Consider the following 25,473-nt stretch of genomic DNA (forward strand, 5'->3'; position numbering starts at 1 on the left):
ACACGAGGAGAATCCTCTGTAATTATAACAGACAGTCTGAGGCTGGTTTGGTGGAGGTGTAATTAGACAGATGGTGGAGGGCAGAGGGAGACACGCTCGCTTCAGCTGCTGACAACCAACCAGAACACAGAAAAACTCGCTTACCACTCAAACACAGGGAGTTCTGAACGGACACCATGTGAAAAACCAAATCACTAATTTGATGGTTTTTCTAAATATGTAGCAGTGTTAAACACATTTCTGCAGAGAAATATTATGCTTTATAAAGACCATGCTGTGGAAAATACAAATTGAGCCTATTAAAAAACACAAACAAAATGAAAAGATTTTGATTCCTCTAACGGAACACATCACGTTTCATTCAGCCAGGCATGTTTGATTCCAAATGAAACATTTAAATTTTAAATGTAACAGCTGAACTTCAACATTCCACCTGTGCTGTTACATTGTGACGATGATCCAGAGCGAGTGTTCTTCACCCTGTAACGTGTGAATCAGGGACTCGTTTGAGACTGAAACACAATGAGTTTTGATTAGAGGGCAAATCATTCATTTCAGATTGATTCCTGTAATTAAATATGTAGCAGCAGCTGTCATGTTAAACACATTTCTGTCAAGATTTTTAAATTACAGTTAGCGTTTTCCCCCATGAACTCCACTTATAATGTTAGTCAAGGTTTCTTGCACCAAAAACAGTCATATTTTAGTATTTTCCAGTCTCTTTCTGATCTTTACACTAAACAGGCTGTTTCTGTCACTGTAAGTCTCGTGTCCTCTGTCCTGATTGGCTAACACACCCATGAGCAAGATGATCAATCATTATTTTTGGTCTGTAGAAGAGAGAGAATATGTGATAAAAGTGAATTAGTTCATGCAAATCAACAGCTTGAAATCAGGACACAGACGCAGCCTAATTTTTAATATTTTTATTTGACCTTTTCTTAATAATATCCAGTTTGTGTGCTTATCGTCCATCCAGGTTCTGATTGGTGCCGCAGGCGACTCGGTCCAGCGCGTCTGTCCTGAACCACACGAGGACAGACGGTTTATGGATCTACTGTCATCTGACCTCACATCACCACAGTTACATCACACTTATTGCTGTTTCCCCAAGTTTATAGATTTCATAGGAACAAAAATAAGAAAAAAAAAACCCAACTGATCAATAGATTGACATTCTCAGATTGATCCGTCTCTCAGTTCGAGCTTGTAGAACATCGTGTCTTCATTACTGTCCTGAAGAAAGTGCTAAAGTGTGTTTCAGTCACCGCAGATTTAACAAACATGTTTCTGGTGTATTAACATGATGCTTTCCAACAGAGAACATGTGGTGAACATCACAAAAAATAAATGCAGAGAAATAAATAGTATCATGTTTTGTAAAGACCAAAAACACACAGTGAAGTGGGTTAAAACAGTGCTGTGGAAAATACAAACTGAGCCCTCTTAAACAAACTAAACAAAAAGCATTCATGTCATTTCAAAAAGATTCCTCTTTCGGAACACTTCATTTGATTCAAAAATGAAACATTTAAATTTAAATGTAACAGCTGAACTTGAACATTCTATCTGCGCTGTTACATTGTAACGATGATCCAGACACAGAGAGCGAGTGTTCTTCACCCTGTAACGTGTGCTACATGTATGTTTGAAGGGATATCTGAAAGCAGCCGCACTGAGACGTCCAGTGATTCAGTCTGTCAGCGTGAGCGGCCCTGAAGGCAAAGACCCGACGGCCGAAAACATTGTTTTGTTTTTCATGCACTGGTCAGTTTTGAGATTTGGGCAATTTTGCTTTCATAACATGTCATATTTCTGGAGTGATAAAAAGAGAAATCCAAAACCCAGTCTGTAAAACTCTCCCTCTCTATAATATCGCAAAAATCAAACAAGAATTTTGAACCTGGCTTTATCCAATGTTCAGATGTCTTGTTCTGGAAATGTACACAAACTAGCGCATATTTATTGCATATTTAAACATAACATTTAAAAAACTTGTAATGCAAGAAAGACACTTGTCTTAATGTATTGGGATTATGGATATATGTTGAGATCGATTAGCTCAAATGTTTACCCTGTTCACCTGTATGTCTTGACTTAACCCTCTGCTCCTCTTCGGTTAGGGGTCAAAAGTGACCGAAGCCTTGAAATGGTACTTTTTTTGTTTTTCAGGAAAACCAATGTAATATATTTTTGTTCAATAATATTTTTTGATAATTATTTAAAATTTTGAGGGTATTTTATGATACTGTGCAATATTTATACAGTTTTTATTGGCTATTTTTCCCCATTGAAAATAATACACAATTTTTTTTCAAATATATTTTTAAATATTTTTTCAATTAAAGCAGTATTCCATGTTAAAATAGACACAAGGCATTTAAAATCCAATTTTTTGAAGGTAGATTAGTGCCATCTGGTGGGAGTAAAATGTATATGTAATGCCATATAGATTCCTATATAGTTCTATATAAAGTGGTTTTTTAGACATAGAAATACTTATTTTTATTGAGTTGTGGATTTGGATTTATACATAGACATTCTCAAAGATCTTTTTTTGTTGAAATGTTGATTTGAAGTGTCAGTTTTTGCATTAATTTTACTGCAGTCAAACCTGAACACCGAGGACATTTTGTTACACATAACATCAAAATTTAGTAAAAATGTAACAAAAATGAACAGGTTTGTTTTATCACAGCTTAATAAATCTGGGTCTGATCTGATTTTAACATCTTATTTGAGTCTTTTGGCTAAATTTTGCCATATTGTTACAGCCATATGGTTCATTTGCATGTGAATGTCTCTGCGTGTGTGTAAGCGAGTGTGTCTGAGTTTTCGTATTTTTTTCCCTTTCATTTTCTATGTCAGTCATTTTCGACCACGAAGGAGCCAAGTGTGACTATTTTTTTGACCCTTTAACATATCCGAATCATGTCCATGATTTTTTTTGTCATCCCATTCCGATGAAGCAAAACAATTTTAAATTTCAAAATGTAAAAGAGGACCAGAGGGTTGAGAATGTGCACCAGCTTCTGCCGGGTTCAGACTACACAATATTTCTGTCTGTTCTGATAGTCAGTGTGTCAGATTATGTGATTTTTACTCCTAAATTGTTTGTGTTATGGACAAAAATCATGTCAGACTACATGTTGCTTCCCGACCAATCATCACTTGCCTTTTAACGACATGAAAAAGGCGGAACTAGCTGCTGACTTCAGGAAACAAGAGTGTAAACAAACAAATCATCACAAGCTGTGCTCCTATTGGTCAACATCACAGATGTGACAAAAATTAAACACGCTAGTCTTTCTGTTGGGACACTGCCTGATTCGTGCGTCCTGACACCCATTGTCATTTATGAATCTCCACAACACCCTACATCAAACGGGTCATGCCTAAATCATGTAGTGTGAACCCGGCATTATAATGTCAAAGGTCGGAGCATGAGGCCAAACCTGATACACATGGATCCGGTGAACATGCGCTGCTCTCCGGTTATGTGTGTGTTAGGGACACCTGTGACCCGTGTCAGTTTGAATCCGGCCTGTCCGACACGCGTCCCGTCGCAGCGGCTCTCAGAACACATCTGTAAGCATGATTTTTTTTCTCCTTTTCCTCCACATCATCTTTTTGAGCTGGGTAAGTGTGAAATCTAATCCTCAATCACTGCCATTGATTTCATTGCCATCTGCAGAGCCGCTCGTTCACGGGAACAAAAGCAAACGGAGCCGGCGTAAGATTAGTCGACAGAATTGGGAACGATCCCAACTGGAATTAGAATTGTGCTATGAAAACTGGCAGACGCACTGAAGCGTTGCGTGTTGCCAGATGGATCGAGTCCAGATTCGACTTCCTGCCGCGTCTGTAAATGCGTCTCGGAATCACACAAAGCAACGGCAGGGAATCATGCGTGTGTGGCACTCGTTAAAACAGAGTTTCCCCGCTTTTCTTTAGAACAAAATGATTCATGGGAAAGTGAATAGCAAAATTTGACAAAAGAAATAACTTCAGATATCAACGAGCAACTCTATGGGCCTCGTACAGAAATCCATTTGTATGGGAATAATCTCATTAAATGAAATGTACCAATTATGTAATACTGATTTTCATGTACACTACCATTCAAAAGTTTGGTTTTTAAATTAAATGAATACTTTTATTCATCAAGAATGCATTAAATTGATCAAAAGTGACAGTAAATACATTTATAATGTTACAAAAGCTTATATTTCAAATAAATGCTGCTTGTTTGTACTTTCTATTCATCAAAGAATCCTGAAAAATCACGGTTTCCATAAAAATCTGAAGCAGCACAACTGTTTTCAACATTGATAATAATTAGAAATGTTCTTGAGCATTAAATCATCATATTAGAATGATTTCTGAAGGATCATGTGACACTGAAGACTGGAGTAATGATGCTGAAAATTCAGCTTTGATCACAGGAATAAATTATATTTTACTATATATTCACATAGAAAACAGCTGTTTTAAATTGTAATAATATTTTGTGATTTTTACTGTATTTTTAATCAAATAAATTCAGCTTTGATCACAGGGATAAATAATTTTTTACTATATATTTACATAGATAACAGCTATTTTAAATTGTAATAAAATTTTGTGATTTTTAGTGTATTTTTAATCAAATAAATTCAGCTTTGATCACAGTAATATATGAATTTTTACTATATATTTACATAGAAAACAGCTGTTTTAATTGTAATAATATTTCGTGATTTTTTACTGCATTTTTAATCAAATAAATTCAGCTTTGATCACAGTAATAAATTATTTTTTACTATATATTTACATAGAAAACAGCTATTTTAAATTGTAATAATATTTTGTGATTTTTACTGCATTTTTAATCAAATCAATTCAGCTTTGATCACAAGAAATATATTAATTTTTACTATATATTTACATAGAAAACAGCTGTTTTAATTGTAATAATATTTCGTGATTTTTTACTGCATTTTTAATCAAATAAATTCAGATTTGATCACAGGAATAAATTACATTTTAAAATATAAAACAATAGAAAATAGTTTTCTTAAACTCTAAAAATATTTAGCAATTTTCACTGTATTTTTTATTAAATAAATGCACTTTTTTCAAAAACATTAAAAACCCCAATCTTTTGAACAGTAGTGTATGATTTACACTGAAATGTTCTGCTTGTATTTTACCAATATTCTTAAATCTGAACATCATCAGTCGCCAGTTGCTCAAAGCAATGAAGAAGCCGTTTTAACGCAGGTTATCTTCTAAAATAGCTGAGTCGAGATCTGAACCTGTCAATCTGAATCTGAACTGGACAGTCTGAATCTGACAGCATCTTGTTTGTCATCTCTGCTCTGGATTTTGTACTATTCTTCAGAGATCACCCGGGTTTCGTCGCTCTCTCTAATCAGTCACTCGTTCGCCCTGATTCCTTCACTTTCTACAACAAGGTTCGACTCCCTCCGGTTGTCTTTGTGTTTTGATTTATTTATGTAACTGTCACAAAAAAACCCCTCCACAATCAATACTTTACCCCCTCTGGAAACTCGCGAGAGCCCTGAGAAACAATCATAAGTCGCGGCAGAGAACAAACCTCTCATCACCGTGAGCGGCCCACAGGGGGTCCTGCCTACCTGCCGGGCCCCTGGCTGCCAGTCAGCACACATCACCTCCTCAATACATCAGTGTCTCCTTGCATTTGTGCTTCCCGTCTCCCTTTCTCCCCCGTCTCACATCTCAAAAGTTGAGTTTTCACAACTTATGAACTTTCCTCAGGTCAGACGCTCTCAGGTGTGTGTAAACGCTGTCCCTGATTTCACTTCGAGACACACTGAAGGTGAGAAAGAACAGGGAAAAAACTGACGTATTTGTCATATGTTTGTGCTCCAGACACGAATGATTCCTCCACCATGCATCCATTCAGAATTTATATCATTTCCTTTCTGGATGGTGGAAACTGACGGATCAGCCAATAAACAAAGTCTATATTGTGCTTAAACTGAATCATGTGTGCAGCATTACAATACCGGCCCGTCTGACGCTGGTTGTTGTGTTGTCCTGTTCTCAAGCTGACAAGGGTCAAGGGTCGCCCGAAAGGTGCCTGTCTGTCTTATTAAATCAGAACGCTGTGGCTGAGAGTCATGGCCTGTGAGGGGCTCAGGTGTGTCTGCTGAGATCTTCTAACATCATCCCTGAACGGATTTGATCATCATAGTTTGGAGGTCCGTTCACACTAAGAACGATAACTATACTGGCGTCCACACCAGTGGTTATTCTAAGCGCTGCAGTTTTGTCGTCTGTCACTTTAAATGCTCAAGCTCTTAAAGCAGGATGGATTCTGATTGGTTGACAATGTTTTTATTGTTCATCAGCTGGAAAAAATCATTCTGAAAGTGAATCCAATGATATTGTTTCTCTGTGTCGTTATCATTATAGTTATCGTCCTTGGTGTGAATGAGCCTTTACACCGTACATTCAAAATCCTTCACATCATTCCACCGAACATCAATCGTTTAGCAGCTAAAGATATATAAATACAAAACAAAATAACTTTTGAGCAGCTTTTTTTTTTTTTTTTTTTTTTTTTGACTAATGTTGTTGGCTTATTTTATGTACAAATAAGAAATGTTGCATGGAGTTTCTCCATTTCTTCTCTGTTGCTGTGAAAAGGCAAAACTATTCTTGGTAAGTCAAACTTGATTGCCACTTGCATCAATCAGAGCATCATCAGAGTAACACACACACACACACACACACACACACACACACACACACACACACACACACACACACACAGCAGGGCTACACTATCGTATGATCCTGGAAGACACAAGTGAATTGTGATTTATTCTCAAACCCTCTCCCTTATGGAAGCTTGTTTCCGCCACTAAATAAAAAAATAAAAAAGGTAATTGCGACTCTTTATCTCACAATTCTGACTTTTTTCTCGCAATTGCAATTGACTTATTCTTAGAATTGCGAGATTTAAACTCACAATTGCGAGATAAAGTCAGAATTACGAGATATAAAGTCAGAATTGCACGATAAAGTCAGAATTGTGAGTTATAAAGTCAGAATTATGAGATATAAAGTCAGAATTGCGAGGGAAAGTCAGAATTGAGTGATATAAAGTCAGAATTATAAGATATAAAGTCAGAATTGCGAGTTATAAAGTCAGAATTACGAGATAAAGTCAGAATTGAGTGATATAAAGTCAGAATTATGAGATATAAAGTCAGAATTGTGAGTTATAAAGTCAGAATTACGAGATAAAGTCAGAACTGTGAGATAAAGTCAGAATTGCAAGTTATAAAGTCAGAATTGTGAGATAAAGTCAGAATTGCGCGATAAAGTGAGAATTGTGAGTTATAAAGTCAGAATTATGAGATATAAAGTCAGAATTGCGAGGGAAAGTCAGAATTGAGTGATATAAAGTCAGAATTACAAGATATAAAGTCAGAATTGTGAGATATAAAGTCAGAATTGCAAGATAAAGTCAGAATTATAAGATATAAAGTCAGAATTGCGAGTTATAAAGTCAGAATTATGAGATATAAAGTCAGAATTACGAGATATAAAGTCAGAATTGTGTGTTATAAAGTCAGAATTACGAGATAAAGTCAGAATTGCGTGATATAAAGTCAGAATAACAAGATAAAGTCAGAATTGCGAGATAAAGTCAGAACTGCATGATATAAAGTCAGAATTGGGAGTTATAAAGTCAGAATTATGAGATATAAAGTCAGAATTGCGCAATAAAGTCATAATTGCGTGATATAAAGTCAGAAATATGAGATATAAAGTCAGAATTGCGAGATTAAGTCAGAATTGAGTGATATAAAGTCAGAATTACGAGTTATAAAGTCAGAATTGTGTTATAATATAAACTCACAATTCTGACTTTTTCTCGAAATTGCGAGTTTATATCACACAAGATATAAACTTGCAATTGCGAGAAAAAAAGTCACAATTACCTTTTTTTATTTTTATTTCATGGCATTTCATTTATTTTTAAACAAGCTTCCATACTCCCTTGACGCCCAATCAATGCCCGCTAATATTACTACAGTGTAGCTGAACAAAACGAAGAAATGCTAAAGAGAACGTGGGCTGAAACATTTTTTGGTTTTCCTATGTTCTCCTCTCCACCTCAGAAGGTCCCAAAACATTTGTAGAATGAATAAACAGGTACAATCCCTTAAACACAACCCCTTAAATTCAAGATCAGCAATATGTGATCCTCATTAGGGCGACTAAAAAGGTGTTTTGAATTAGACAAAAATCAGTTTTCATATGCAGGCGTGAGTGCATAGGTTCCTGCAAAAAAGTCTTTCTGTCCATGTCAATATTAACGACCAAACTCCTTGTGGACGAATTTGGCATAGGTATAAAATAAACAAATGTCCTTTAGGTCTCAGTAGATGTAGCATTTCACACCCTCCTATAGATTGATTAACATATATTTAAATATATAATTTCATATAGATATATTCATGAGAGGAAAAGGAGAATAACAAAGCAAACAAAAGTGAAATCTAGAGCTCTAAGATTACTCGATAGTTCTTATCTTCTTTAAATCACAGTAATATTTAGATATTTTAAATGATTAAAACACAGTGCCAATACAGAGATAACCAAAGAAAAGGTCACACAGAGGAAGATCACTATTACTGAGTTAGGAGGGTGTGATTTAGCCTCACAAATTGGAAGGGAGTTTCGAACGGAGCGGTTCTAGTTCGGACGGGTGGCCGTCGGAGGCACGCGGGAGAGAAAGTGCAGGTGACGTCCCTATAGAGTGAGCTTGGCTTCGAGAGCCTGGAGAAGTCTGAACGGGGGCAGCTATGTGCCCTGATACCGAGCTACACGGTTTGGGCGTTAGCGTCGGCGATGAAAACGGGGAGAGGCAGTAACCGGGCTCCTGAGGGGAAGACTGAGCCGCTCCCTCTACGACAAGTGACGGGTGGGAGCTGGACAGTATGTTTAAATCCTCGTAAAAGCGGCCCAGTGGAGAGTCTGTGCCGGAGAAGTGGTGACCCGGGAGTTGGCCAGGGCAGGAGGACTGCGGGAGGAGCAGGGATGTGTGGGAGCCAGCGGCACTGGAAGGGTCACTGTAGTGGAAAGTTCTCCCCGTGACGGGGCTCTGGATGGTCGGGCTGGGGGCTAAAGGGGTGTAGCAGGGCGAGGCGTTCGCTGAGCCGTACTGAGCAAGCGAGGCCAGCGCTGACCTTTCTAAAGGAAGGTAAGTAGATAAAGCGGGAGGGATCTGGGATGACGTGGAACTCTCGGGGGCTTGGGAACGGCTGGAAGAAGGTGATCCGGGTGGGGGAGTGTGGAAGAGGTTCAACCCAGTGGAAGTCTTCCCCCCTCCAGCAGCAAACTGCAGGGAGCCTGTTTGAGAGGGTTTTGGTGGAGGTTGCTGACTGGGGGTGTGACTGTACAAGCCTGTGGAAAGAGGACTAGTATTCGATGAGGCTGTAGCCAAGATCCCAGTTGGAAATCCCCCTGTTTGGAGGCATCCTGACAGCGGAGGTGTACCGGGAGCAACGGCCTGCTTTTGCCTCGGCTGTGAATGGAGTTGTGCAGTGCTAGAAGTCAGCGACGCCGATGAAGAGGAGAAGCTCCCAAATGGGAATGCCGATGCTTGTTGGCGAGTATCGCTGGATCCAGTGGAGCCGGTCAAGTGCTGCGCTCGGAAGGATGCAAGAAGAGGCGTATCGATTCCCGGACGTAGCTTTGAGGGGGAACCGGATGGAGAGTCGCCAGCTGATTTTGGTGCAACTGTCTGAAACCTCTTCACCCGGCTGGGCGGCTCGTTTCTCGATCCGAGAATGGGAACGGGAGGTCGGAAGAGAGTGGCGGGTAGATGAGGGTGGTGGGTTAGTGCAATGGCGACCGACGTGGTGGCAGCAGCAGCTTGTAGAGGCGCTTGGATCAGGGGAGCCCAGATCACAGGAGTAGGGGACGGAGGAGCAGGCGGCGACGGACTCTGCATCAGGTTGGCGCAGTGAGCCATGTCCCGGTCGTGCTGCACGATCTGCTGGATGATCTCATTTTCCTGGTAGTTCAAAACCCCTGAACTCAAGTCATGTTGGACCTTGTGCTGGAGAATAGAGTTCTTCTTCCCTAAGGGATGAAAGATAAAGTATTTTATTTGTAGTCAAGAGAAAAACACTTTTTTTATGACTTTAATAAACAACACTAACAAAAAGCACCATGGTATTACCATTTTTTGGTTATGATAGCATGGTTTTGTTGTAACTCTATATTGTACTCTTCTATGGTATATAAATATGGTAACCATTCAGTGATATATATCAAAGTACCAGGGTATTACCACTTTTTTGGGAAATTATAGCATGGTTATACCATGGTTTTGATGAAACTATATTCCGTTCTATAATCCTATGGTATATAAATATGGTAATCATTCAGTACCATGGTATATCAAAGTACTATGGTATTACCACTATCTTTTGGAAATTATAGCATGGTTATACCATGGTTTTGATGTAACTCTATATTCTTTCTATAATCCTATGGTATATAAATATGATAATCATTCAGTATCATGGTATATATCAAAGTACCATGGTATTTGGTACACTTTTTTTGGAAATGATAGCATGGTTATACCATGGTTTTGATGTAACACTATATTTCGTTGTATAATCCTATGATATATAAATATGGTAACCATTCAGTGATATATATCAAAGTACCAGGGTATTACCACTTTTTTGGGAAATTATAGCATGGTTATACCATGGTTTTGATGAAACTATATTCCGTTCTATAATCCTATGGTATATAAATATGGTAATCATTCAGTACCATGGTATATCAAAGTACTATGGTATTACCACTATCTTTTGGAAATTATAGCATGGTTATACCATGGTTTTGATGTAACTCTATATTCTTTCTATAATCCTATGGTATATAAATATGATAATCATTCAGTATCATGGTATATATCAAAGTACCATGGTATTTGGTACACTTTTTTTGGAAATGATAGCATGGTTATACCATGGTTTTGATGTAACACTATATTTCGTTGTATAATCCTATGATATATAAATATGGTAATCATTCGGTATCATGGTATATATCAAAATACCATAGTATTACCACTTTTTTGTGAAATGATAGCATGGTTATACTATGGTTTTGATGTAAATCTATATTATGTTCTATAATCCTACGATATATAAATATAGTAATCATTCAGTACCATGGTATATATCAAAATACCATGGTATATATATATATATATATTATGCATTTTAAAATGTAATTAATTTTGTATTTTAGTTTCAATTAAAATGAATACATAAACTAAATTTTAATTGAAAATAAACAAATAAATTCTAATTGTAACTTTGCATGTGTTGTCATCTACTTTTTATTGTTTATTTTTATGAGAAATTCTGGAGCAAAGTTTTATAGCCATAATACCATAGTAATGTGATGGTATCAGATGGTAATACTGTTGTACTTTGATATATACCACGGTACTGAATGATTACCATATTTATATACCATAGGATTATAGAACATAATATAGATTTACATCAAAACCATGGTATAACCATGCTATCATTTCCAATAAAAGTGGAAATATATATATATATATAATAAGGGTTATGAATGTCAGTAAATAAATAATTTGTAAGAATTTTAGCTGCAGTTGCACTCTTCCTGCAAACAGATCATGTCTTTTTTTTATAAATACCCACAAAAAATGATATTAATCACCCTCAGGTGACGCCGTGAATATTGAATAAAAATCAAACGCAGCACTCTGTTCGATCTGTCCACAGTTTCAACAGCACTTTGATTCATCTCACACACCACTTCACCCCTGTTTAAAAGGTCTGCTGTCCGGGAGCCTCGGCTCGCCTCAGGACGGCTCCGAGCGCAATCAGAGACGGAGCGGCAGCTCGCGGTGAGGACACAGGCCGAATGGAAATAGCTCAGCGTAGCAGGGGGCAGATCGTTCCTGCAGGCTGACCGGCCTGCGTTTGACCGCTCCTCACTGCTGAGCCCCAGATAAGAAAGAGTACAGAAAGAGCCAGACGTGACCTCTACCTTACGCAGGACTGATATAAACAAGAGAGGAAGAACTGGGATGAGCAGAGGGCACTTTGCTATGTTTGGTAATGTCACACTATCACTTACTACTGTAATCACACTGCGCCGCGGTGGAGCCGAGCATGACACAAGAGACTTTTGATCTTCTGGCAATACAATAATAGAAAACAAATAAAAAATATAAATGTGCCTTGAGAGTGAACTTGATTTAATTCACTCTAGAGCTGAGCTAAACTTAATATGTGAATTTAGAGTAGTTGTTTGTTGTTTAAATCTCAAGAAAATATATTTTGGTCACATTTGACCATAACGATAACAAAGACCCCCCCTCCCAAAAAAAAAAAAAAAAAAAAAAAAATATATATATATATATATATATATGATATTTATGACCTTTAATATAACCTATATATGACCTTAACCTATATATGAACATATATTTCAATAATTTAAATATATATATATATATATATATATATATATAATTAAAATATATAATAAAAAAAAAATATATATATATATAATTATTGTAATACACATGTACTGTACAAATATTTTTTATCATTTAGATTTTCATTTTATATATTATAAATGAATTTTTTTATTATTAATTAATAAATATTATTAATGCATTATAATTATAATTAATACAATTATTGATTAATTATAATTATTGTTATTATTATATTATGTAATGTAAAATGTATTCTTAATATTTATTAATTAATAATGAATATGTTTATATATGTGTATATGTACTGTGTGTATATATATTCATTTTTAATACATAAAAAATATTTGTACAGTACATATATATATTTGAATAATTATATATTTTTTATCATTTATATTTTTGTTATATATTATAAATGAAAAAAATACATATATATATTCATTATTAATTAATAAAATTATTGATTAATTATAATCATAATGTAATAATAATAATAACAATAATACTGTAATCCTAAAGTAAACAAGGCCAGTAGTCATTTATGGACAACTCTTCTCTTTTGTCTTTCTCAGAATGCCTCAAAGCAGACCGTCTGAAACAACTCCGTAATTATAATTCAATAATTCATATTTTCTTCATAATAATCTGCTCTGAAAGGACACTGAGGTGCTAAACTTCAAATTGGATTAGAGTTTAGGCCATTTTCTGATAGGAAGAGGAGCGATTAAGCAGAGCCACACCGCAGGGACACGATCAACCTGTGTGAACCTCAATTCATTTCAGTACAGATGCAGATCTACTTAATCTGTAATTAATTACCGATGTCTATGAGCGACTGCGAGCGCCGCAGGCTCAAATCTGTGGACAACAGGACGAGTTCTCCTCCAAAAATATCACCTCTTCACATCCAGAGCTGTCTGAGGGTGTGTGAAGGTGTATGTGGAGTTTCTCCAGGAGGAAGTTCCTCTATAATAAGCAGTCTCACATTGTGTGAAGCGCTCTGCTATGAACTGATTGAGTTTGTTGTTTTTACCGCGGCGAGTGGGCCGCCGGTGCCGGATGTGGATGTTTACAGTGACGGACAAGAGCGTGTTCCCTCCTACTGAGGAAAATAAACACTGCGTGAGGCGTAAACACCAGCGCAGCGGGCCAGAGAGACCGACAGGAAACCAGAGACGCTGACAGAGAAATTACACTCCATTCTGAGACATCAGACACAAGAGGGAGTGAGAGCTCAGCTTAGCTGCAGTTGCACTGGAGCACGGTAAAACAAATACATTATAATACACTTACAAATGGTTCCTGATTCAAGTGCATGAAAATAAAGTTCATTTCTGTGTTTTATTCTGCTGTTCTAAACACACCCAGAGATTTTAAAGGGTTGATTCACCTTAAAATGAAAATTGCGTCATCATTTATTCACCCTAGTGCTGTTCTAATTTCTTGTTCAGACCATCATTTTCATTTTTTGGCTGAATTAACCCTTTAAGTGTCTTACCGATGCGGTCCAGGCGGTCCAGAGCGACGGTCTCGAACGCTCTCCTCATCATCGGATACTCCTCCAGGACCTCATTGAAGTTGTCCACAGACAGCGAGTACAGACGGCAGTATGTGTCCGCCCGGACGCTGGCGGTGCGTCGGCCCCGGGTCAGCAGACAAATCTCTGGAAATGAGAATTTGAGGGTAAAATGTGAATAACTATATATAATTTAATATAAATATAATATACATTGCATTTCTTATAAGAATGTATTATTTATTATAATTTGCATTTATAATTAGAATACATTGCATTTATGAAATGCATTTATAAGAATTTTATACTGGCAGAGTTTAGGTTATGAATGCAAATTATAGTAAATAAATTATTATGAATGCATTTAATATGATTATGTATAATTTATTTTTTAATTGCATTTACAATTAAAATAAATTGCATTTATAAAATGCAGCTGTAAGAATATAGCTTTTTCTTTAGGTTATAAATGCAAATTATGCTAAATAATTTTTTTATAAATGCACTTAATATAATAACGTATAATTTATTATTATTTGCATTTATAATTATAATACATTGCATTTATAAATTGTAGCTGCAAGAATATAGTTTTTTCTTTAGGTTATAAATGCAAATTAGAATAAATAAATTAAATGCAATTAAATGCATTTAATTGGATAATTTATTATTTATTATTTGCATTTATAATTATAATAAATTGCATTTACAGAACACATTCATAAGCATTCATAGAGGCAGGCTTATAAGAATATAGTTTTTTTCTTTAGGTTACTAATGCAAATTAGAATTAATAATAAATTATTATAAATGCATTTATTATGATAATTATTAATTATTATTATTTTTATTTGCATTTATAATTATAATAAATTTAATTTATAAAATGCAGCTGTAGGAATATAGTTTTTTTATTTAGGTTATATATGCATATTATAGTAAATAAATTATTATAAATGCATTTAATTTGATAATTTATTATTATTTGCATTTATAAAATGCAGTTGTAAGAATATAGTTTTTTCCCCCCTTTATTTTATAAATGCAAATTAGAAAATAATTATTGTAAATGCATTTATTATGATAATTATTACTAATAATAATTCATTATTTTTTTAGGTTATACATTTAAATGATAATAAATGTATTTAATAGGATACATAATTATTTATTATTATTTGCATTTATAATTATAATAAATTGCATACTGGAAAATTAAGAACATAATTTCTGTAGGTTAATGATGTAAATTAGAATAAATAATATGTTATTATAAATGCATTTATTATTTATTTATAATTATAATTACAATAAATGGCATTTATAATCATTTCATTCTGAAGAGGTTTTTCTTCAGAAAAGTTAATTGTAAAATTATGTATATTTTTTAAATAACAGAATTTGAACTCATCTTCTGGATTTACTGTATTGAAACAAAACTATTATAGAACAATAATAATGTCTTGTATCGATTGACAATCCTGGAGACACACGGTTCATAAATTAAAGATGCACAAAATCCTGCCAGAAATGACGTTTCCACAAAACTGCACTGTTGGACATGAACCTCTGGTGAACCTGTGTGTTTGATCACATTCTCTCTCTGAACACATCCAGAAGTGATCACAGTGTCTTTCCATCGAGGCAAAAACAAAAACAAGCTCCAAACCAACTTCCCCCTTTTTTGGATTAAAAATGTTCTGTAATCCACCGCCGGAGCACTAAATGCCCCTCAGAGCTTAGAGGACCGGCAGACCTCACATGTCACGGCGGATCAGAAGAATTACGCCCCTTTCATCGGGTGCAGAGCTGCTGTCCTCCAGAGAAGACCAAGACCACTGTCCACTCAACCAATACCCACAATCCCCTCTGCCTCTTAAGTGCCAAACATCAATATAAGGGACGGGGGAAGAAATCAATTTACAGACGCCTTCCGATTCTTTTCATGCACGACTCTGGAACGACTCACAGAACGTCAATATTGAGAATTTCAGATTTATTACTAAAAATTCTGTTTATTAACAAAGAATATGCAGAAAATGTGTGAAAAACTGAGACTCCCTCAATCCAAATCAAATCGCCTAAAGATTGGCACTAATCGATACACGAGCTGCGTTCACAGCCAGTGCTCTTACTGTATGACGGATATCGACTGTTTGCTGTGAAAGAGCTGAGCAATAATATTTTCCTGTCTGATGAAGCACTGAATTGAAATGCCGGCCGGACACACGGAAGTGACACTGGATTTGCTCCAGAATGATTTTGTGATCTGACACTGACCTCCGTTTAGCTCATGGCAGCGTTTCCATTAGCGTGATGCGTTCAACAGCTGATCTCTACGACTGACTCATCAAAATAAAACCAGCAGGAAATCTGTGAGAATAATCTGATGGAATACTGGGATTGTTTACCATGATGGGAGAGAGTGTGTGTGTGTGTGTTTGTATGTGTCAGGATTATGTTAACTGTGCGGTACGGCCGTGTTTTTGTCATTAAACACTAAGTGGATCTGTTCTGGAACATCGCTCGTGTATATTTAAACTCCGAACACGCAAACACCACAATCTAAACATCACAACTCATGAATCGATTAATCGCTACTCGTGTATAATGTTTACATATTACTACAGAATACCATGAACAACAACAAGATAATGCTATAATTATTTTTTTCCCTCGAAATTCAACAACAAAAAAGGTTTATATATTAAACACTATATATATATATATATATATATATAGTATATATTAAAATAATTATAAATAAATATATAAAAAATTAATATATATATATATATATATATATATAATTATAAGAAAATAGTTACAATAATTATTTATAATTATTAATTTCAACAACAAAAGATATATATATATATATATATACACACATTAAATATAAATAAACATACACAATCATAATATATATATATATATAAATTATAAAAAATATAATAATTAAACATGACATATATATATATATATATTAAAATAATTATAAATATCTAAAAATTATAATCATTATTTATAATTATTAATTTTATAATTTCAACAACAAAAAAGATTTATATATTAAACACTATATTTTATATATATATATTAAAATAAATATAAAAAAATTATAATTTATATATATATATAATATAGTGTTTAATATATAAATCTATTATAATCATTATTTATAATTATAAAATTAATAATTATAAATAATGATTATAATTTTTATATATATTATAATTACAATTTATTACATATATACATTTATAATTATTTTAATATATATATATATATATTATACAAAAATAATTATAATAATTAGTATTTAATTTAGCATTTAAAGTATTTAATTTATTAAACTTTATTTGTAATTTGATGGACACAAACCCAAAGATCAGACTATTCACAATATTATAATGAATTATAAGAATGATACATCTGACATCACATTATAAAACAGGTATTTCTGGCTCTAATCTCTCCGATTGGATAAGCCACATTCAAAGCTGCTTTAAAATATTATTGCATTTTATATATATGTTATGTCATATTGCCTAGAAGATACAACACACACACACACACACACACATACACACACACACACACACACACACACACACACACACACACACACACACACACACTATTCAGAAGTGGGCTGCTTTAGACTTTGAACTCTAACACTAATTCTAATGTCCTGTCATTTCTGCATAATTCCACTAGTTTTAATGGACAGGAACATCAGGACTTATAGAACGAACAAATAAGCCTGTTAAAATAAGCCAAATGAATCAGTGAACCTGTGAAACACTTTCTCATGGTGTCAGTGTGTAATGAGAGTCAGAGCTCGAACGGTGAGAGGATTATTCAACAACAACCTCACACACTGCCAAACGACACACACACACACAGAAATACATAGATTTCTCTCCGTCTCACAGCAGAGGTGCCAAGACAGAGTCGATTGGCTGTTTTTAGTCTGTATCAACTGAATGCAGTCAGCTGATATTTAAATATATGTACTTGTTGGCTTATACTAAAACAAAGATAGCGTTTTTTTACATGCAAACCAAGAGAGAGAGAGAGAATCAGACCAATAATGTTGGGAAAATCAAGGGTCAATTCAACACTGGATTTGCACAAAAGATTAACATGACGGCACATGCTAGTGGATGAGTTGAATCAACTCCACAGCAACTACATAAATTTATCCACTAACCATTCAGAAACGTCTAAAAGTTGTAACTTCTTCCTGAGTCTCTCCATCAGTGTCGACTCCGGTTTGAACAATGTAAGGCTGAACACTTTCGTCATTTTGGCTGCGTGAGATTCTCCAGCTTTGTTGTTGTTGAGCAACCGAAGCGCGAGCTGTTAAAGCTCCACCCTCTTCTGGAAAGGGGGCCGGGAGCAGCAGCTCATTTGCATTTAAAGGGACACACACAAAAACGGCGTGTTTTTGCTCACACCCAAATAGGAGCAAATTTGACAAGCTATAATAAATGATCTGTGGGGTATTTTGAGCTGAAACTTCACAGACACATTCTGGAGACACCAGAGACTTATATTACATCTTGTAAAAGGGGCATTATAGGTCCCCTTTAAACAATTAAAATTGTCAATAGACAAATAAATACATATTTTCATTTTAATTGAGGTCTGACTTGTCACAACAAATCTGATCTCCAGATAAATACATCTTGGAGATGTAAGATATAAGTTAGGATACGCCATTAAAATGGCATGAAAAAATAAAATATTTGATTAAAGTTGATCTGGTGTTCAATCTCAACCTAAGGTCGGTGTGATTTCAACCTGCACAAGACCTGAAATACAAATCACAAGTGAAGGCTTGCCTCATGAATATTAAGCAGTAGCATGAATGGATGGCCCAGTAAAGTTCCCAGCAAAGTATGCATGGCCTAATTAATATTCATGAGCTGAGACATCATGTAATGATGTCACACTCTCCACTTCAAAACTAGTTCTGGTGCCACTGACACACACACACACACACACACACACACACACACACACACACACACACGGCATCCTGTGTTTCTCTCAGTCTAGTGAGTGACACAAGATGACAACATTGATTTTCCTCTTTCTCCGACAGAAACAGCCTGAGATGACTCAGATCCAAGGGATTTTCCCAAAGAAATCCTGCTTCTAGATCACAACGAATCAAACGCTTCCGATCATGACATTTAACTAAGAATGACCTACACACACTCCTGCTGCGCTTTGAGATCCTGCTGCAGATTGAAGCTTTTATCCAAAGAGACTCACGACACATGTATTACAGTGACGTCCACCTGCAGCGAGTGTGTGTGTGTGTGTGTGTGTGTGTTACAATAAAAGTGACTGTCTGCCCTGTTTATTCCTCAGCACTGCACTACATTTCTTCAAAATAATGAATGAATGAATAAATAAATCTGTATTTTCCTGCTCTCATCAAGGTTTTCTTTCATTTTCATTCCCTCCTCGTTACATCATGCTCAACCATGCGGCCTCATTACAGGGAGCGAGTCACATGACCTGATTTAAGCAGCATGTCCATAATTATCATCAGCCCCTGCATTTAAATCATTGATGCCCAACACAATCACAGGAATCATGAGGGCATTCATGCGTTTTCATGTGTGACATATAAACTCAGGCTTATCTGAGGGTTTACTCGTGTTTCTTATTTATGGGATGAACTGAGACTGTTCCAAACCCTACTGAGACAGCAGTGTAAGACATCACAGGTGTGTTCTCACCGTGAAGCCTGCTCTAAAAGTCATGAAATGGAAGTTTCACTAGTCTTTTCTTCTCTATTGTGCCGTATATGCGAGTGAAATGGCTTCACAAACAAGAACAAATGTAGGGTGGGGCTTGATTTTGTCTGTGGGGAATTGATTGGATGGTTGTGGTTTGCTATTGGTGGATCTCATGTGAGTGACAGGTTGCCCCGCCCTCATCATCAGAGAAGAGAAGAGATGCTGCAAGTTATTCTGATTCAAGATTACGAGGAACATTAATTTAAAACAATAATGATGAAATATCCAACACTGCAATATTCCATTAAAAAATAAGAATGGTCAGTTTAGATTTCATGGTGACTGTGAGTCAGTTTTTGTTTGGCCAAAGCCAGCATCTAATGATAAGTAATAAATATAAACAGCCTCATCCCTCTGAAGAGGCGTTACATAAATTAATTTCATGAGTGAATAACTCATAATTAAAAACAAATTCTCCACAGCTTTCCATTCCTTTCCCAGCATGCACTGGTGCCAGGAATGACTTGTGATGGTCAGAAGCTTGTATGCAGATTAACATTAGTATTGTGGTAGAGATAGACTGAATGCTATCTTTCCATTATTTTCAGCAGAGCTCCCACGGGACGAGGTCAGAGGTCGCGTGCACTGTAATTAGTGACGTGCGGGCGGGTCACATGCAGCTAAACGCCTCATCATTTAAACAGAAACCACCCAATGACACGAAGCAAATGAAACAGTGTCGAGTGTTGTGTCCAACAGTCTCACACACATTTAGAAAAGCCGAAGGCACAGCCCTGACCTTTGACCTCATCTAAGGCTGTTTTCACATTGTTTGGAACAAATCACCCACAAATCACCTGAGATGTATTGTCATGTGACTAATGACTCTGGAGCTTCAGGAAAATGATGTCATGACAACACTGATTGGCTGATGGCGTCGCAAGAACACACACAGTCTCAAAGCTTCACTAGTTATGTCAAAAAAGCATATAATACAAATATATATATATATATATATATATATATATATATATATATATTATTTGCTTGTCCTAATCTCACTAATTTTTCCTTATATTTCTTCAAAGCAGCATCTCTTTAATTTTTTCCACAAAATTAAAGCGGAAATGACCCAAACATTACCTGCTAGGAATCTGTGTTAATGTCCCAGAAATAGGGCACTTATCAGCTACGATCCCGCGATTCTGTGACTGTCCCAAAAGCTTAGAGGCAGAAAGCTTTTGTTTTGGCTAATCCATCATTATGAATATTAAAGCTGAGCTCCACTATGTGTGTGTGTGCATGATCCACTTTTGTTTGCAATTCATTTGTACCTCCAAAGTACGATCCGTCCGACAGCTTGGTCTCCTTGTTCCCTTTGGTGAGGACGCTCACGACGCCATGCTGGATGAAGTACATCTTCTTCCCGATGGTTCCTTCTCGTATGATGTAATCTCCCGGCTGGAAGACCTCGAAGCGAAGTTTGGTGAGCATCGACGTCACGAAATTCGGATCTGCGTTGGCGAACAGCGGCATAGACGCCACCAGCTTTCGACAGTTGAAGTTTATGATCTCCTAAACACATTATAGGCAGATTGATCAAATAACAAGCTGATATCATTACATTTACTATACTAAACACTGCGACAAATGAGTATTCAGTGCATACAGAAAATGCACACTAATGAATAGTAGTATAGCAGCATGTGTGTGTGTTTATGGGTGAGAGCAGGTTTATCCAGCATGCATCTGTGTGTCCTCACCTCTCTCAGTGGCTCATTCAGTTCTCCCAGAATGCTCTCTTCATCAAACATCTTCCCCTGGTATCTGTGCTCATAGTAATCGTGGATCCGCTGTCTCATGTCCGCGGGCAGCTTATGGAACGACATGTACTGCTCCACCTGCTTGTACTGCAGACAGACAGACAGAGACAGACAAGCATTATTGTGGATTTTGTCATGCAGTCAGTGTTTAACATGTTAAAGAGAATTTCTTGCTGATGTAACAACACTGATTTTAAGGCATGCTTTTGATTTGATTTTTCCTAGATTGTGCTGGTTGACAAGTTTTAGGTTAATTAATTTATGCATATTATTTACCAATACATGATATAACATTATATAATTAATCACAGTTTAAATATAATATAATATAATATAATATAATACTATTTTTTCTTGTGGACTATATATAAACTTCGGTTTATTAAACTATAGCTCTTTAAAGATGGTATTAAATAAAAAGCAACATGCAGTTTTTATGATTCCTCTTGCTACTTTTTAAAGTTGCCATTTAAATGTTACATTTTAAATGATTTATTTTGATTTATTAAATTATTATTTTATTACATTTAACTACATTTTAAAACATGCTTGTATAAATAAACTATTAAATATGCCTATTTATTTGTAATAAATACATTTTAAACATTAATTTAAATTGAGTTTTTTTTTTAATTACGTTTTTTAAAAATGTATTGGCTCTCATAGTTCTCTACAGATGACATCATCTGCATACACGTTATAACAATGAGACAAACCTTCCACTGTGTGTGTGTGTGTGTGTGTGTGTGTGTGTGCTGTTCTGCATGTCGTCAGGACAGTTCTGACAGGACAGAGCAAAAGATCAAAGGTTTGTAGAATACAGAGCAACAGTGCTGAGATCTTTACTGACCTTCTCTCTCTCTCTCACACACACACACACACACACACACACACACACACACACACAAACACTTCTGCTGAATGACAATTATGCATCAGTTTAATATGCAGAGCTATAATCCACATGAGCATCTGTGAGTCTAGCAGACATGCACACGGACACATAGATATGATAATAGATATGACAGATAGATATCACAGTTCTTTTCCATTCTCATCTGATACTGTACGAAGGTGAGTTTTCACTGGAGATGCTCAAACATTGTCAGCTGCTGCCATAAAACACTGCAGACGCTAATATCCTCTGAACGCCACTATAAGAGAGACAGAGAGCAGTTTCCTCCGAGTCTAATGAGACTGATCAACAACCATCAACTGCCTGTGGCACTGCCTGAGAGAAAACACACACACACGCACACACACACACACACACACACACACACACACACACACACACACACACACCCTCTTTATTTCTGCAGCATCATGCTGAGTAGCAGCTCCGCCCACAACTCAATCTCATTGGCCCAAAATGCTGTTCCTCGTAACTGTACATTACACAACACATATTCTGATTGGCTGATTGTGTCAGACCAATAGCCCGTCACTAAAACTGAACACATTTGAGTAACTTAAACAGTGTTATTAATTCTAACATCATTTACAGATACAAAACTGTATTATTTTCTTTCTTCTTTTCTTGGAACACAAACAATCTTCAGAAGAATGCTTACCACTGGAGCCATGGACGTGAATGAGATTTGAGCTACAGAACGGTGCTCTTATTGAAGATTGACAGATGTGGGTGCCATGAACGGTTGTTGTGCATTTGGCAGATGCTTTTATTTCATTGCACCGAATATGGCATGCCGTTTTAACATTTAATCCTTAAAATTTACTAGTATCTATTTTCATGCTACTAGTACTTATTTTTAGATACTAGTGCTTATTCTTTAGGTACTAGTGCTTATTCTTTAGGTACGAGTGCTTATTCTTTAGGTACTAGTGCTTATTCTTAAGGTACTAGTGCTTATTCTTTAGGTATGTACTTATTCTTTAGGTACTAGTGCTTATTCTTTAGGCACCAGTGCTTATTCTTTAGGTACTAGTACTTATTCTTTAGGTACTAGTGCTTATTCTTTAGGCACCAGTGCTTATTCTTTAGGTACTAGTGCTCATTCTTTAGGTACTAGTGCTTATTCTTTAGGCACCAGTGCTTATTCTTTAGGTACTAGTACTTATTCTTTAGGTACTAGTGCTTATTCTTTAGGCACCAGTGCTTATTCTTTAGGTACTAGTGCTTATTCTTTAGGTACTAGTGCTTATTCTTTAGGCACCAGTGCTTATTCTTTAGGTACTAGTACTTATTCTTTAGGTACTAGTGCTTATTCTTTAGGCACCAGTGCTTATTCTTTAGGTACTAGTGCTTATTCTAGGTAGTAGTGCTTATTATTTAGGTACTAGTGCTTATTCTTTAGGTACTAGCGCTTGTTCTTTAGGCACTAGTGCTTATTCTTTAGGTACTAGTACTTATTCTGTAGGTACTAGTGCTTATTCTTTAGGTACGAGCGCTTATTCTTTAGGTACTAGTGCTTGTTCTTTAGGTGTACTTATTCTTTAGGTATTAGTGCTTATTCTTTAGGTACTAGTACATATTCTTTAGGTGTACTTATTCTTTAGGTATTAGTGCTTATTCTTTAGGTACTAGTACATATTCTTTAGGTGTACTTATTCTTTAGGTACTAGCGCTTATTCTTTAGGTACTAGTACTTATTCTTAAGGTACTAGTGCTTATTCTTTAGGTACTAGTACTTATACTTTAGGTGTACTTATTCTTTAGGTACTAGTGCTTATTCTTGAGGTACTAGTGCTTTTCTTTAGGTACTAGTACATATTCTTTAGGTACTAGTGCTTATTCTTTAGGTATTAGTGCTTTTCTTTAGGTACTAGTACATATTCTTTAGGTATTAGTGCTTATTCTTTAGGTATTAGTGCTTATTCTTTAGGTACTAGTACATATTCTTTAGGTGTACTTATTCTTTAGGTACTAGTACATATTCTTTAGGTACTAGTGCTTTTCTTTAGGTACTAGTACATATTCTTTAGGTACTAGTGCTTTTCTTTAGGTACTAGTACATATTCTTTAGGTACTAGTGCTTATTCTTTATGTACTAGTACTTATTCTTTGGGTAGTGCTTATTGTTTAGGTATTAGTACTTATTCTTTAGGTGTACTTATTCTTTAGGTACTAATGCTTATTCTTAAGGTATTAGTGCTTATTCTTTAGGTACTAGTACATATTCTTTAGGTGTACTTATTCTTTAGGTATTAGTGCTTATTCTTTAGGTACTAGTACATATTCTTTAGGTGTACTTATTCTTTAGGTACTAGTGCTTATTCTTTAGGTACTAGTGCTTATTCTTTAGGTACTAGTACTTATTCTTTAGGTACTAGTGCTTATTCTTTAGGTACTAGTACATATTCTTTAGGTGTACTTATTCTTTAGGTACTAGTACATATTCTTTAGGTACTAGTGCTTATTCTTTAGGTACTAGTACTTATTCCTTAGGTGTAATTATTCTTTAGGTACTAGTGCTTATTCTTTAGGTACTAGTACTTATTCTTTGGGTAGTGCTTATTCTTTAGGTACTAGTACTTATTCTTTGGGTAGTGCTTATTGTTTAGGTATTAGTACTTATTCTTTAGATACTAGTACTTATTTTGATAGTGACTAGTAACTATTCTATTGTTACTAGTAATACATTTCAAATTTCTGCCATTGACTTCAATGGGATCTGTCATTCAACTATCAACTATTAATACATACTAGGCACTATTGGAATAAGTACTAGCATCTAATAAATAAGAACTAGTAACTAATGAATAAGTACTAGTTCCTAATGGAATAGATACTAGTATCTAAAAAATAAGTACTAGTAGCATGAAATTAGATACTAGTATGTTTTAAGGATTAAATGTTAA

General features: G+C 35.5%; 1 protein-coding gene across 2 annotated transcripts in view; it reads right to left on the reverse strand.

Moving 5' to 3' along the window:
* Positions 1-8,599: 8,599 nt before the first annotated feature.
* Positions 8,600-25,473, reverse strand: part of LOC127499712 (potassium/sodium hyperpolarization-activated cyclic nucleotide-gated channel 4-like) — a 92,189-nt gene continuing 75,315 nt past the window's right edge. For both annotated transcript variants that reach the window (XM_051870210.1, XM_051870211.1), the window contains exons 5-8: positions 21,592-21,738; positions 21,163-21,403; positions 14,052-14,216; positions 8,600-10,128 (exon numbers count right to left, since the gene is read on the reverse strand). In XM_051870210.1, the coding sequence (XP_051726170.1) occupies positions 8,702-10,128; positions 14,052-14,216; positions 21,163-21,403; positions 21,592-21,738 (1,980 nt within the window). In that variant the 3' untranslated portion in view covers positions 8,600-8,701. The remainder of the gene's footprint in view (positions 10,129-14,051; positions 14,217-21,162; positions 21,404-21,591; positions 21,739-25,473) is intronic.

Source organism: Ctenopharyngodon idella, chromosome 18 (genome assembly GCF_019924925.1).
Source record: "Ctenopharyngodon idella isolate HZGC_01 chromosome 18, HZGC01, whole genome shotgun sequence".
NCBI classification, from domain to species: Eukaryota; Metazoa; Chordata; class Actinopteri; order Cypriniformes; family Xenocyprididae; genus Ctenopharyngodon; species Ctenopharyngodon idella.